The sequence below is a fragment of the Haemaphysalis longicornis genome, unplaced genomic scaffold (genome assembly GCF_048455015.1).
Source record: "Haemaphysalis longicornis isolate Haplotype H1 unplaced genomic scaffold, Haemaphysalis longicornis Haplotype H1 scaffold_10, whole genome shotgun sequence".
Lineage (NCBI taxonomy): Eukaryota > Metazoa > Arthropoda > Arachnida > Ixodida > Ixodidae > Haemaphysalis > Haemaphysalis longicornis.
The window spans coordinates 45,844,461-45,860,874 of NW_027526204.1; the positions used below are offsets into that span (position 1 = coordinate 45,844,461).

Below are 16,414 nucleotides of genomic sequence, written 5' to 3' on the forward strand. Positions count from 1 at the left end.
ACGTTGTTTTTTTTTTTTTGTATACGCTCCGCTTTGGTTTACTGCAGAAGCGCTCAACAGTAAGTTGGCGGTTAAAGCTCCGTGTAGATTAGAATTTATGAAAACATGACAGACTTCTGGGTTACAAATGCGAAGAGGCTTTTATGCAGCAGTTTTTCATTGCGCGCGCCTTCCACGTCGATAGTGTAGTGGATAAAGTATCCGACTACACTGGCCATAACGTTGGGCTGGCCCGAAGGCCGCAAGTTTGAATCGCACATGGGGCACTTTTTTTTTTTTTTGCTTGAGCGATCTTGGGCCATTTCATATGAAAAAGATAAGATTCCGAAGAGAATTCGGGAAAAGAACGCGAAATTCAGGAGGGAAACTGGCTACAAACTGTACAAACACCCAGTAGGTCTGAGTTCTGCTGCAATGGTTGCCAGACAACTGAAGCGTTTACAACACCGCTCACGTGGATAGAAAACTATTTTTTGGCAACGAATAAAGGATGCATTATTTTTAAAATATTGGGTTTGCAGCTTTGCAGAATATTATACACAAAGAACATTGAACCGCGTTGAACTCTCTAATGTACTTAACGTGACGTCATTATAGTCACGCTGCCGACCGCCGGCGCGCGCATGGTCGCTTGCGATGCGCCTCAAAACGAGAATTTCAACGGCGCCTCCTAAATTCCAGAAGCAATGAATTGTGAAAATATTTGGGATTTATGTTCTTAAAAGGTCGTTCAAGCATACAAAATTAAGCAAAGACAAATGCATTTTCTCTTCACGACCCCTTTAAGGCCGCGTATCCGTCAGCCCGTTGTGGTTACAAACCCGTGCGCGCTCGCGCCAAGGGCTTGAGCTCGAGCCAGGGTTTTTTTTTTAAGACGATAGTCTTTCTTGGGCTACTTAAACCCAGAAATTTTTCGCTTCGTCCCCACGGGAGGTTCTACAAACGTATTGGGGCCCGTAAAGGCCGCGTATCTGTCAGCCCACTGCGGTTACAAACCCCTGCGCGCTCGCGCCGCGGGCTCGAGCTCGAGCCAGGGTTTTTTTTTCGCTTCGTCCCCACGGGAGCTACTACAAACATATGGGGCCCGTTAAGGCAGTCCGTAAAAGGGAGGGCAGTCCTGGTCTGGCAACCATGGCGGGAAAATTTGCGGGTACGCCAGCCGAAATGCTACCCATGCTACTGCAGTGCCTGTACTCCCATTGTTTTGGTGGCATTTACTGAACTGCTGTCAGGGGCTCTTTAGTAACTGTGCGAAGTTGCAATAAGTAGTTGGTCCATATCACCGGGTTATTTTTAAACACATAAGCATTTTTATGTGGACTCGAAACCCGTCTATACGCAGCACCTTGTCTGTAACACTTTCTCTGCATACGAAAACGCTGTTACTAAAAGGCCCTGGGAGCCTTCATGTTTTTGATATGACTGGTAATACTACCCCTGGTGAAACGCATTTCCAGTAATGCATGTGTGTGTAGTAGTGAAGCTAACTTAAAAGGGGTTTATTTTACAGCAGACCAACGTATGCTTACACATTATCCGAGTTTCTGGGATTTTTGCGTTCTGAAAGAAGTACTGTGTACAAACTAACGGTGGTGCGCCTAGAGGCATTTTTTTTTACTTGCACTGGTGCAAAAAGTGCAGAATTTGCTCATTTGTTTACAAACTTAGAACTGCAGTAGTACTCTGCACTGGTTTTCACCAATCTTCACCAGTTAAGGTAAAAACAAATGCCTCTCCTGGCTGTTGCAGGCGGTGGTGAGCTCGGCCTACGAGCTCTATGGACGGATGCGGGATGACCCCGAGCTGGAGAAACACTTTGGGGGCACCTGGGAGCACTCGGTGAGCGGGGGTTTCTTCCTTCATGCATGCAGGGGGTTGCCATTTTTAAATAGAAAATCAAAGCGAATATGTGGGGATTTCCTATAAGGAAACTGACATCTACAATTACTCAAGCATGCTTTAGGGGGGGACACTGCCCTCAAAACAACCTTCTAATTTTTAAGTAAACTCAGTGAAACTTGTCAGCGTTGCTGCTTTCCCCCCACTGATTTCAAATATGCCATCATTTTTTGAGTAAGTCAATTAGTTTCCAAGATAATTAGCGATAATTATTCATTCTTGGAGGAACAATAGACAAAACAGTGGCGGCCGCAAAACTGTAATCTCTATATTTTTACAACACTACGAAACCTGGTGAATGCAGTGAGAGAAGCGGTTTATTGATGCATCGCTTGGAAGTAATTTTACAGCTCATTAACTCTGGTGGCACCAGTGGCAGGGAACCATTTTGAATGCCCATTTCAAATGCCAAAGCTTACTGAGGACTAACACTTGACCTCGAGCTAGTTAGGTACTCATATTTAACATTTCAGAAACAGCGCAAACGAGGACAGAACAGGTGGCAAGCTAGAGCGCTCTAGTCTGTCACTTCCGTCCTTGTCTCTGGGCTTGTTTTTGAAGTGGTAATGAGGGCGCATATTTTGAGCAGCTAACGTCAACACATTTGTCTTTAAAAGAAATGCAAACGGCAGTTTCTTGTACAGTGGCATTTTGATAATATGACTTTTAAGGGACCACATGAAAGTGTCGTATGATTGGGGTATGAGTAATGCTGCCGTAGTAGGCAGTGTCACACAGCAGGTGGGCTAAGAACTTATTTAAATTGCTATACAGTCGAATCCCGCTACAACGAAATTGACGGGACGTGCGAAAAATTTCGTTGAAGCGAAAATTCGTTGAGGCGAAATCTGCCTCAACACACCACGGAAAGGCCAGAAAAATAGCCCCGTATGCTCCCGCATCATTGGCAGCATAATACAATGTTTAGAAAAAGGAGTGACGCGCAATAACGTCATGTTTATTCGGATAACAAACATACCAATGGTTATCTGTTCTTTCACTGCACGCGAAGAACGCGTTAGGGAGGGGGGTGAAGAAATGCAGGCGCAAAACTATTGCTGTACAACAAGGCGTGTCCACCGAGCTGATTACTTGCAGATAGCTGCTAGGCCATCGGAAGCCCCCCTCTCACTTGTAGCAGGAGCAGTGCCGTTATCTTATCATCTGACCCGGCGCGGCAGCTACTGACCTTGGCAGGTTAGACGCGCGCGCTTGCATTTAACACAACTGCGCACTCATGACTAAGATAGGATGACTTGGCTTCAGGACCAAACACGCAAACATGATTTTTGCTCTTGGCTATTAAGAATGGTACAAGGAAAACGGCAAGGACAGCTGCTCACAACGCATACATGACGGCGCCGCGCCGGCAGCGGAGCACATTTGTGCGATTTCAACTGGATACGGATTGGCTGTAGCTCCCGCTTGGCGAACCGGGCCTGCGCCTCATGTAAACACGGCCAGCCACATCGTTATCACCATCAAACAATGGCGTCCGCCTATTATTTTATTTTTTTTTTGTCGCCGTATGGCCGCACCGCGCATGTTTTCGGTGAAACTAAGCGCACTGAATGTATAAAAAGTTACAGATAGCTGGCGCTATGCTTATTTTATTGTAAAATAATTGTTCAAACCCAGCCCAAATCATCGAAAATTTCGTTGAAGCGAAAGCAAGCCAGACAAATGGTTCGTTGTGGCGAGGACTTTGTTGCATGGACTTCTATGGCTGGCTGACGGGGAATTGCAAATATTTCGTTGAAGCGGAAATTTCGTTGAAGCGGCGTTCGTTGTAGCGGGGTTCGACTGTATTTAGCGCCTTCTTGCGTTATTTGCAAATGGCTGACTGAAATCCCAAGTTTCTAAAACAAAAACACCTGTTGCAGGGGGTGTTGAGTAGGGCAGCTTGAGCGCGATCACATAATCGGAATGCTGAAAGAGAAGCAGGACTCGGGACTAGGCCCGATGCCAAGGAGACAAGACACACTCCCCAAAGACTCCTTCGTTCTTCTTGCCGTTTGGCCACACTTCACCGGAGCAGTGCAGGAAAGCCCATCACACTTAGCGGGGGAGGCCAGTTAATGTATTTGAATTTGAAAAAGCTTTGAAAATTTATTTCAAATTGTGGAATTGTACCTTTTAATTCAAAGCCAAATCGAGTATTGTGAAACGAATATTAATCCTTTTTAAATCCATGAGTCTGGAATCCATGGATTGGATTCATAAGGGGCAGAGAGGATACTAGGTGTTAAGAGTTCCTGGGAGAGGAGGCCTTGGATATGTGCAGGCTGACGGTCATGGCAGTGGAAGGACTGCAGAAGTTTTAGGGGGGACCACTGGTATTAAGGAGCGAAAAATTGCCAAAAAACCAATTTCCTATATTTTTATCCACAGTCTACAGGTCCCGAAGAATGTACGTGCAAAAAAAAAATTATAGCTGTACCACAAGCATTTCCAAATCTGTCACCCTTTGAAGTAGCCTAAAATGGCCATTTTAACCTGTGTTTGCGAACTTCATGCCTTGTTTTCTTGGGACCAATTTCTCCCCATGAGGTCAACTGTCGGGTACAATATCTTGGGACATAATGGTCAGACCTGTATCATTTTTACTACATTTAAAACCTTATGAAGTGAACAGTGCAATAAAACCACAAGAATATGGAATTTCTTTTTGCTAGCACAATTTTATATGCAGTTTATTTTACAAAAGCATTGCTAATTGGTAACCTAACATTTAAAAGGTTTGCAGCATTTGCGAAAACAATGCTAAAATTACTGCTGTGTTATAGTTGCACTCCCTGGTCCTTCTAGAGCACAGAGATAAAAAAAAATATTCGAGTATTTCATAGGTAGATAATGAAAATATTGGCCGAAATGGAATGGCATTACGTGTTGCGGAACTCTCAACTTACACCCAATAGAAGAAAAGTGACTACATACTTGTGCTCAGGATGTTAAAATACACTTCATGTGTAAATCTCAAGCAGAAACGCTACAAAATAACAAAAGAATCCCAGGCCATCTCCACTAAAATGAAACCTGGGGAGAGGCGAAGCATGCAGTGCGTAAGTGTATTCTTGGCACCTTGGCATTTTTTGCTAATGGAGATGAAACCATTGCGGGGCAGAGGTATACAGCTTTGCTGTAAAAGACTCTTGTCTCTCTAGCGCGAGGCATAAACGAGTGTCCCGGTGTTTTTTAGTATGCGTTCAGTTCTAGCGCAATGCGTGAACAAGTTTCCCTGTGTTTTAGTACCGTGACTACATGAGACAACGATTACGACGACGACAGGAGACGCCAACAGCCCCAGCCCCACAGGGTCTTCGCCCTCAAAATGTACTCAAGACCGGTGTGTCCCTTCTTAAGGGGGTACACTGGTCTTAAGGGGGGACGCGGGTCTTAGAATGGTCAAAAATGGCCAAAATATCGATTTTGAGAAAATCCAATTTTTGGAATTATTGTACCTTCAAGCACCTGCCTTCAAAATATCAACGCGAAATTCCATCGGGAAATACTCTAAAATCATGTTTTGAAACGCCTCGAGGGCCACGAAATGCCCCGAATTGGGCAAAAGTTGCTTCAAATTCCCGCGCGCCCCGCGGGCGAAGCAGCCGACCGATCGCCGCCATCTTGGTCTTGTTTTGAAGCTTGTTTCTTTGTGCGCATTTTGCGATATCTCAAAATGGCGTCGCTTGAGTAGAACGACCGCCCTTGCCAGTTTTCCGAAGGCACCTTCTCGGCCGCCGATTGGCTAGAGCGGGCGCGCGCGGTTTGAGTTCGCCGTACGACCCCTCCCATTGGTCGGCGCGACTGCTGTCATGGCGGTCGCCATCATGGCGTCTGCTACGCTCGTCTGACGGAGTCCGCTCTTCTGGCGCAGCGCTCGCTTAGAGCAGTTTTTTTTACAGTTTCTTTTAATTCTTCCATCGCGTACTTTCGTGAATGATGCCAGGAGACGTACGTTTGAAGAAGACGACCCTTCATGCGCACGGGAAGCGAAAGCGTCGTCCGCCTATCCCAAGGTCGCGTGGTGCGACTTCGGGCCGCTCGACTCCGCCGGATGAGAATCGTTCGCCGCCTCGTATTGCCTCGCCTGCCCCATCGCCTGACCAACCACCTCCGGAATCCATACCTGGTCCAAGCACGTCCTGCCGGCTTGACACGAGGTATTACACGGCGGAGGAGATCGCCGCGCATACGGAACACGCGGACGAGGTCAAGCGCGGAATGGAGACCAAGTCAGCAACGCAGCGGAAATTCGACCTCCTTGAAGTGGATTTGGCGCACTCAGAGGAAGAATCCGGCACAGATTTTGTCTTAGTGGATTTTGCAATGCTGAAGGACCTTCTTGCGCACGTCAGGTGCGGCAAGTGCGGGCTGGCGGCGCTGGATTTGAGGAAGCCTGACCGGCAGTACGGCCTCGCCGTGAAGCTCGAGGTGACGTGCTCGGTTTATGAACACCGTGTGGAACGTTTTTCCTCGCCAAGGACCGAAGGATCTGGCAATATCACTCTTTTTGAAGTGAAGGGCTTTGAAAAGTATTCAAAGCATCGGGAAGGGGGTGACTGCTCTGTCAGATTTTTGTGCTGGTATGAACTTGTCCCACAGAGGCCTGCACCACAAGACATTCCAAGCGCACTTGAGGAAAGTGGTTCAGGTTTGCGAGGACACTGCAGCAGCCTCTGAAGCTGATAGTGTGCGTGCCATCAAGGACTTGTACTCGGACCTTGGTCAGCCGCCAAACAACATAGATGTGATGTTTGATGGCACGTGGATGACAAGGGGACGGTTGTCACACATTGGAGTGGGCTGCATCATTGAAGTGTACACCGGCTTGGTGATTGATAATGTAGTCCTCTCTAACTTTCGCTTAGGTTGCGCCATCGGACCCAAAGCTTCAGATGAGGGCTACGAAGATTGGCTGGCAGACCATGAGTGTCAGCGAAACATTGACTGTGGTGCAGGACGCATGGAGGTAGAGGCAGCCCTGATAACGTTCAAGCGCTCGCTCTTCAAGAATGGGCTGCGGTACACAACCGTGATGTCCGATGGAGATAGCCGCACCATGCACGGCTTGAAGGAAAAAGGCGTCTATGGGTTTATCCCCATAGGCCAAGAAAGTTTGCCTTTCGGCTACATTTATTTTCCCCAAAAGACTTTTTTGAGGGCCAACAACATGATGCATTTGCGGAAAACGCACTGCGCAGTGTCCCACCCCTGTATCCTCTCAAACTTCCAGCATAAAAACCGCGAATGAAATAGCCTCACCAAAGAACAAAAAAAGGGGGCACCTAAAGCAAGTTTCACCCTCATACTTTTGCCGTACACAATATTCTGGGTACCACAGTGCACTGTAATAGATGATGGCACTTCACGAAGGACTGTTGCAGTTTTCACGACGCCAGCAAGACACCACCAGATTTCACAACGCTAACAAAATGCCAACCGATTCGAAGTCGATAAATTTTGCTAAATTCCTGATGGGGTCCGTTACTTGGCCTTTTGTATCTCCAGTTCTAGTTGACATTTTTGGAATCCAAAGACAGATCTGAAAATGGGAAGAACATGTCTTTGTTACTGGGAAATTTTGAAGCTACACTACTGACGGTTCATCTCATAACACATGGCCAAACTTCAAATGCAGTTTTCTCAGTTTCATATTTTTGGACACTTCCCTCAGCCTTACGCAGCTTTTTGGAAACTTCTTTTTGCTTCACAAGGTCAATCTTGGTACCATTTTTTTCAGTACAGCCTGAGGAAGCCGATGACATTCTTAGTTTTTCTGTTTAGGCTACGCATAAATAATGACTTGCAGTTATTTTGATGAGCCAAAATATCCAATACTGCCATTTTTTGTACTTGACATATTTTTTTAGGATGCCGTGACTTTAGAGAAAAACGAAGAATGTCATCGGGTATGGGAACTCTCTGGCTATCCATTCATGTAATTAAAAGCGACAAAATGCAATGCGAAAGTTCATTAAAGCTGCGTAAGAAATTACCTAATTGCGGTTTAGACTTTGTATGATAACTTTTGAACTAACAGCACCAGCTCAAATATAATTGCATATTTGAAATCTACAGAGAAAAGCACATCCGTGTGCAAATTTTCATAAGTTTCTACCCATAAATAAAAAAGTTAGTTTTAAGACCCTCGTCCCCCCTTAAAACAACTTCTTTTAATTTTCAAGTGAACTCTGTGAAACTTGTCAATCTTGCTGCTTTTCCCCCACTGATTTCAAATGTGCCAGCATTTTTTCAGTTGGTCAAATAGTTCCCAAGATAATTAGAGGTGGAGTTTTGGTCCAACAATAGACAAGACAGGGCTGGTCACAAAACTGTAATCCTTATATTTTCCAATACTATGAACCCTGGTGAATGCAATAATGGGAGCAGTTTCTTGATGCATCGCTTGGAACTAATTTTATGGCTCATTAAACTTCGGTGTTCGGATTGGGCACTGAAAATGGTTCCTTGCTATTGGTGCCACCGAAGTTTAATGAGCCGTAAAATTACTTCCAAGCGATGCATCAAAAAACTGCTCCCATTATTGCATTCACCAGGGTTCATAGTACTGGAAAATATAAGGATTACAGTTTTGTGACGAGCCCTGTCTTGTCTATTGTTGGACCAAAACTCCACCTCTAATTATCTTGGGAACTTATTGACCAACTGAAAAAATGCTGGCATATTTGAAATCAGTGGGAAAAAAGCAGCAAGACTGACAAGTTTCGCAGAGTTTACTTGAAAATTAAAAGAAGTTGTTTTAAGACCAGTGTTACCCCTTAACTGGGAATGAGGGGACGGTGAGTGACGCTAGGCCTACCCTGTGTGTGATTGCAGATTGGCTCCCTGGTGCGGCGTGTATTGCGCGAGTCGGACGAGCGCGGCTGCAGCACGGTGGCTGTGGCCGACGAGTTGGCGCAGCGGTGGTCACGTGACCAACACCCCCTGTGGCCGGGCCGGGCACGGGCGTTGCTGGCCGCGCTCATCGAGAACGGCTGGCACCGGGGCAACGACTTCTGGCGGCAGAGGCACAACTTCACCAACACGCACGGATACGCCTGACGACGACGCGTTTGAAACGGGTTACTATTATTATAATAATAAAGTTGCACCTTTTGCTTTATTTCTTTTTTGTTAGTAAAGCAGTGTGTGTGTCGTTGAGATGATTCCGTCGAGGGCGGTGGTGCTCTTTTGTGCCACCCATTGTGGCAGGCAAGTGGCTGCAGTGACACGGTTTGAAAAATTAAAGCCATTCCACTCAACGTGAAAGCTGTCGGAAGTGCAGAGCAGTGATTCGCCATTATGGGCTGCAGCGCTGTTATCCGCTCACTGCTACCACCCAATGCAATTCAAATTTCCCGCCTTCGCAGTGCTCACACGCCTCCTGCCTTAAACTGCGCCAACAGGAGTTCTGTTCTTTTTGTGCTTGCTTTTCCTCCTGCACGTGCCGGCGTTACACTGCCACGTTTTTCACTTACTAACTGAATGAACGGGGGCACTGCCAGTTAATTACATGTATATTTTGCCTCAAATGTACCTACACTTTTCTTCGCACTAAACAACGGCGAGATGTATGGCAAGCGCAAGTGGTTCATGAGTTTCGAATGCTTATGGCTATATAAACGCTCGGCTTTCGAAGCCTCTGGGTTACGCCACGATGACAAAACACCGTGTGGTTCTACTTGGGTCCAGCGAGCAAGCTACGATGGCAAGGCATGGCCCTAAAGTGCTTTGCACTTAAGTTTGAGTGTGAAGAACACTGCAGCAAGGAAGCGGGGGGAAAGGACAAGCACTTCACATGCACCCACTCAGTGAGATGGGCCAGTGGTTACGACTGCTGCAGTCAGTCTTCAATGGCTTGTCAGACGTGGCATTCCGTTCCTGTGGGGTTAGAAGCCAGGCATATCCTGTGCACACCCAGTGTCATCTACTAATCTGCTTGGGACGTTCCTATTCTCTTGAGAAAGTGCTGAAAGAAGCCCACCATTCACCCTCAGTAGCAGAGGGTACAGCTGTGAGTTTTCGCACTAACAATCTGGGTTCAAGCCACACCGATTCTAACATTTTCAAGAGAGAGTGAGAGAGAAAACATTTATTTTTATTCGAATTTTAAAGAGTGGATCCCTATTTCAGAAACGCATCTAGGGCGTCGGTCGCCCGGTCGTCACTTGGATTCCCAGATTAGGGAACCACTCCTACTTTATAAGGCTCATTAAAGTTTCATACTACTACTACTACCACAGCAAAGCCTGTATTGGCTGACTTGTGCTGTTGATGGTGGCGTATGCTAAAACGAGTTGCAGCAAAGCCAACTTTACCCACGTGCTCAAATGATGCTGATGATGATGCCCTTGAAGTGTGTCACACGTACCGACTTGGGGGAATTGGCCAGGGGTGGAGTGTTGACTGGGCCCCTGTTGGAGCTTATGGACTGAATTATAGGCTGAAACCTTCCCAAAGATACCCTTTCTTGGGTGGAGCTCTTGCGTGTTGCCCTATATTGCACCACATTGCGGGTATGGTCACTCGCTCTCATTGGGCAGTTCACCTTTTAGCGTAGCACTGGTAGGCCTTGCGTGATTCACTCCATGGAAGATTGGGCAGCCACTGTAGAATGAAAGCGTTGCTGATAGTCACAGAAGAATGATCTGCAATAACGTATACCAAACATTTGCGTTCGGGTAATGCTCAGTGATGGAACGGAATGGATGATGTGATGAAACAGTGAATGGATGATACGATGGATGATATGGTCAATGTTCAGCGATGGAATGGAGCAATAAAACGGAAGATGATAGGTGCAATGTTAAGGGACAAGAAGAGAGCGGAGTGGCTCAGGGAACTAAGGCGTACAAGGACACTTCAGTAGAAATTAAGAAGAATTGGGCGTGGGTAGGGCATGTAGTGTGAAGGCAAGATAACCGTTGGTCATTAGGGGTAACAGAGTGGATTCCTAGAGAAGGCAGGCATTGCAGGGGCAGATTAGATTAGGGGCAAGTTAGATGGGCAGATGAGATCAAGAAGTTTGCGGGGATAAATTGGTCGCAGTTAGCACAGGACCGGGATAATTGGAAATCTATGGGAGAGGCCTTTGCTTTTCAGTGGGCATAGACAGGCTGGTGGTAATAGCAAATAATCGGCGAAATGAAAGGGTTTTGTTTTGGTTGATTAATAGTTTCGTGTTTTCCTTTCGATCGTTGCCTTTTGATTTTGGCAGAAGTGTTTCCGTTTTGTGGTCATTGCATTTCCGTTTTGGCCGTTTTTGTTTTCACTGAGGCCAAGCTTCACGTGTACATATTTCTGGAGGGAAGGGGTTATTTTTTTTTTGCCAGTACCTGTGACATTTCTTACTGTAAAGTTTTCTTATGGCGATTCTCGCTTTCTTTTCGAAAATAAGGGTGGCTTGGCCCCTTTTTGGTCGGTTCCGGTGCGGGTGCAGTGTACCAACATGTTTAATGAGTGTTCTGCATCGCACAAAAAATTCAGGGAAGATTTCACTCACGCGCAAGACTTGAATGGCGAAGCTGTTGCGGGTGAGCATTGCCACACACGTAGTGAAGTTTCAGCATCACTGTTTGTTTGCATAGTTGCGGTGGTAGTAATAGGTAGTCGTAATGTGCATCGAAGAGGTCGTCGTCGTCTTTGTGATTAGCGGTGAATGCTAAGTCATCCTCAGCATTGTACACTTCCACCAGTTTAACTGGTGAAGCTTGCACTAAGTTGCACAAGGCCTGAAGCATAGCGAAGCTACAGGACTTCTTTATATATGAGGTAAAAAATTAATCGGCGCTAAAACAGGGACGAAGAAGACACACGTAACACACAACACGGTGGCGAACTTCCAACGAGAATTTATTGAAAAATGATGCTGCTTATATACACAAAACTAAAATGCTAAAAGCACTGTGACGTCAAAATGCATCACATTTCTAAAAAGGCCACTTCTTTATCTGTCAGTGATATGGACGGAGTACTAACGCAGTTATCCCCTGCGATGACGTGTATTCAAGAAGTCTTGAAAAAATCGTGTGTACACAAAGTAAGGCTAGTTTCCACGACCAGATTTTGAGGCTAAGCCGGGCCCGGTTCCCTTCTGTTCTGATTTCGAGCGTGTGTGAAGCTCTTATACAAAATATGAGGCGAAAAGATAGCCCTGACAAACTAGACAGGCGGACAAGAAAAAAGGTGCACATCATACCGTATTTACACAGTGTTACACAATGTAAAGAAAATGGTGCAAAGGTACGGGGTAAATATCATTTTCAGTGCCCCAGAAAAGCTTGCCCTTTGATGAGTGAAACTCAGAAGAAAAAATCCGAACCCTCTGCAAAAAACCACGCTGTTCGCTTCACAAACTGCAGCATGGGTGTAGTTTATGAAATTCCCCCGAGTTGCAAAAAAGTGTACATAGGGCAAACTGGAAGGTGCTTCAATGAGAGGGCAAGGGAGCACAACTGGACAGTTGCAACTATTGCTGGTGGCCACCTATGTGAGCACTGCAAAAGATGCAAGTGTAGCCCCCTGCTAGATAGGACAAAGTTTTTGTGGAAAGCAAGAGGAATGCTTGAGCGCGATATTCTGGAAGCTCTTTTTATCAGACAGGCAGGGCATAACTGCGTTAGTACTCCGTCCATATCACTGACAAAGAAGTGGCGTTTTTAGAAATGTGGTGCATTTTGACGTCGCAGTGCTTTTAGTATTTTAGTTTTGTGTATATAAGCAGCATCTTTTTTCAATAAATTCTAGTTGGAAGTTCGGCACCGTGTTGTGTGTTGCGTGTTTCTTCTTCGTCCCTGTTTTAGTGCCGATTAATTTTTTACCAGTATGTACCAACTCGCCCTCATCAAACTTTTGTTATATATGAGCACTGAAGGACGCATCACCACGTGTTTGTACAAGTTGGAAATTGACTATTACTAGCACAGTGGCAAGCAACAACAGCATGTAAATAAACATATTTGCATCGATACCATTGTGTTCCTCGTGCCGAGCAATACATTATGCTCGGTAGCACTTGACCATAGTGCCGGAGTTTTTCTTTTTTGTTAAAGGCACTGTGCGAACTGGAAACATGGCGGTCGCCACAGGTCACGTGCTCATGGGTGCTCGGCATATTCTCGTTCGTCGTGGTTTTCGCCTTTTTTTTTTGTTAAAGCCATTGCGCGTGCTGGGAACATTGCGGTCGCCTTGCAGCTGAAAAAAACAACAAAATGCCGAACAGTTGTGTGTGTGTGTGCCTTGCAATGACCACCCAGCGTCCCCGGCACACGTTTTTTAAGCCCTGCATACCCACTTGAGATTAGCCCAAGATTGGGGGGAAAAAAAAAAAATTGAGCTGGCTTGCTGCAATCGTGACAATACTTGCTCAAAATGAGAAAGGCATGTCGAAGTGTATGCCCCTCCAAGGTGATGTCCAATAATTATCACTTTAAAGAAAATTACGCAGACACTTATAGCAACAATGATAAAGTTGTTGTTGCAGCAGCAAAGAAGCAAATCGGCTGCAATCATGGACTTAAACCTTGCTGATGGTCACGAAGGTTGCGTACAGCTTTGCTACCTCCAAATCTTACGCGTTAGTGAGAGGTTCCTTCATTTTTTTGCTTTTCTCTGCAGATGCTACATGGCAGTGCAGGTTATATGCAGGAGTGGGTTATACAGACAAACATAGTACTTATTGCACAGCACAAGTCTTAAAGGAGCCATGAAGACAAAATACAAGTTGGGTTTATTAGAAAGACTGCTTAGTCCCGATAATGATACCAATATCATCAACAAATAACGGAGCTGTTAAAGAAATCGCGTGAAGCAGTCGCGACCCCCCCAGGCCAATTTCCCGCAACTTTTCTATGACGTCACGGAACCTTGTTTGTGCGATTGGCGGCCGCCTAACTGACCTGTCGCGACGACACGAGTGGACGTCTCTAGTTCCATTTGACCGCAGCACTTGAATGCTAACGTGCAGTTAACGCACTGAAAATTGTTTTATTGTTGGCCCATATGACGTCATTCTTGCTCATATTAACATTTGAAAGTTTTTAAATACTTTTTGCTTTTTTTTCATTAAAAAAACATCTTTTGTGGCTGTAATGGAGCTGAGTGAGACACTGAATCCTAGTTCTTTCAAATTAAACGAAGTTGTATTTTCTCTTCATGGCTCCTTTAAATAAGGGTACCGAGTGGCAAGCTCATTTTCCATTTCGCTCTCTGCAATTTAAATGCCAACTTTTACAAGTGATGTTGGGTATAATGAATGAACTTTTGCTCCTCGCATGATTTCGTTAGATCATGTCATGAAGACGTGACTGGCATGGTTCAGCGTGGCAGAGCTGGTCTGTTTCAAGATCTAGCCTGCTCAGGGTGTCTAGCAAATTGCCCAATTCAATTTCCCTGACTTTTCCAGGTTTTCCATGACCATTTTAGTTGAAATTCCCTGACCAATACAACACGCGCCATTTTGTGGAAACGGTCCGTGAAGCATATAAAAAGCGTAGAGAAAACACATTCTATCATACGAAAAAACAAATTTGTTGCAAGTGCCCTAATTCTCAAAATCCACTTTGATTAATTCCAGTTTGTTGTTTGAGGTTTGCTTGCCTTCAGTTACCGCTTCAGATAGTTTATTTCATCTTGCGGGATAGAAGCTTCAAGTTGCGCTTCAGCAAGCACCTTTTGCTTTTTTTTCTTGATTGTCCTGGCTTGACATGCAACGTGAACCGCATGGTGCGTTGCGCGTGCGATTTTTTGACGCCCGCGTCGAGGATTCGCGCGCGCGGCAGCTTTTGCCTCGCTCAGAAAATGACGCGCGTCGCGCGCGGCAGTGGGAGGAGCCTGACGACTTGCGCCAATGGGGAGCCGCGCGCCTCATGGCGGCAGTTTCGAAGCTCTCGAGGCAGCCGGCTGGCTCCGCCAGAGATGTTAAGGCTTACCACGCCGGCAGGTATTGCATGGGCCCTTTCAGTAGCGGCGCGGATGGTTTTATTGTACCGTTTTCTCCCACATTACAAGCTCTTTTACCTCACAAGCAACTTCGTGCGTGCCTTGTGCGGCATTATAGAGAGCGCTTAGAAGCGGTCGCTCGAACTCCCGTCACCACTTCACGGTCGAAGCCGCCGCCATGTTGTCGCCGCCGGCAGCACCCCGCGCAGCGTGCGGGCAGTTCCGCGCAGAGTTCCTCTATATAGCTATATATATAAGCTATATACATAGCTATATATAAAGGAACTCTTGTTCCGCGGCAGCGTCAGCGCGCCTGTGACGTGCGCGGCGCGTTTTCGCGAGCAGAAAACACCCCATGCGGTTCACTGGGTTCGCGCTAAACCATGTTCCTTTTTGATTATGTAATTCTGGCTCCTGATGTCATAAGTAAGTTCTTTCAAGATTAGCTCCCAAAAAGCACTGCCTTTTAAAATTCGCTGGAAAAAAAGCCCCGTTTTGCGTGCGATTTGGGCACCACCTAGATGTCCCTCTGCCGCAAATGCACCCAGCAACCTAAGCCAGCTGCGTGAACCGCACGGCGAGTTTCTGCACGCGATTCGTGCGCGGTATTTTCACGGCCGCTTCGACGATTTCGTGCCTGCGGTGGCTCCTTTCCTGCACAAGCAAGTGCGTTTGTGCCTTGACTAGCATTTTAAAGAGCGGTTAGAAGCGGCCGTTGGAGCTACCGCACGACTCCGCGGCCGGTGATGCCGCCATGTTGCCAACGCCTACCGCTCGGCACGCACCGTGCGGGTGGTTTGCGCGGCGGCATCAGCGCGCCTCGGGCGTACGCGCCGCGTTTTCCCTTGCAGAAAAACCAAAAAGCGTTTCATGCGGTTCACGCTTTCGTCGCGCGCGCACGTGTTGTGTTCGGTAACTTCTTGGGGGCCTCCAACACTGGTTTCCCCTATTCTAAAACTGTGTGGGCTGGCCCCAAAGTGGTTTTCCCTGACTGGTACTACTTGATTCAAAAATTCCCTGACAATTTCCTGACTTTTCCCGGTGGCTCAAAATTCCCTGACTTTTCCCGGTCGCTAGACACCCTGCTGCTTCACTGAACTCGCCACAGCAGTACAAAGCTGTGGCTTGCAAGCCATCTGTGACGAAGCTTTAGTGCCTCAACGTAAGTGTGGAAAAAAAAAAAAAAAGCACACCGCCCAAACAAAAGAACACCTGGTTGTTCTTGATAGGCCCATCTGGCATCAGTGACAACTGCCCAATACAACATTCGCTCACGTGAGCTGTCCAAAAGACAGAGAACACTGCACCTACCTACCAGGTGTTCCATGTAGTAGCCAGTAATCCAGCCGAATGAATTCGACACAGACTATCCTCGCATATGCCGATATCCTTGCCCACTATAGGCTACGACGATGGAAATACCCCCCCTCTTTGCCATACCCTCTCCAGAACTGACACAGTTACACTACGCAAGCCACAAACACCTTCCCCCACAACACGCTCTACCACGCCATGTTCCCTACCCAATACCCAGCCACATGTCAGTTTTGTCCAAACATGGTAAGTCTCTACC

At 46.5% G+C, this 16,414-nt stretch overlaps 1 protein-coding gene across 1 annotated transcript in view; it reads left to right on the plus strand.

Annotated features, from left to right (window-relative positions):
* LOC144158439 (phenylalanine dehydrogenase-like) overlaps positions 1–9,025 on the plus strand; it is a 35,494-nt gene extending 26,469 nt beyond the window's left edge. Inside the window, exons 9-10 of the mRNA XM_077689319.1 lie at positions 1,750–1,839; positions 8,740–9,025. Of these exons, the coding sequence (XP_077545445.1) occupies positions 1,750–1,839; positions 8,740–8,964 (315 nt within the window). The 3' untranslated portion in view covers positions 8,965–9,025. The remainder of the gene's footprint in view (positions 1–1,749; positions 1,840–8,739) is intronic.
* Positions 9,026–16,414: the final 7,389 nt, after the last annotated feature.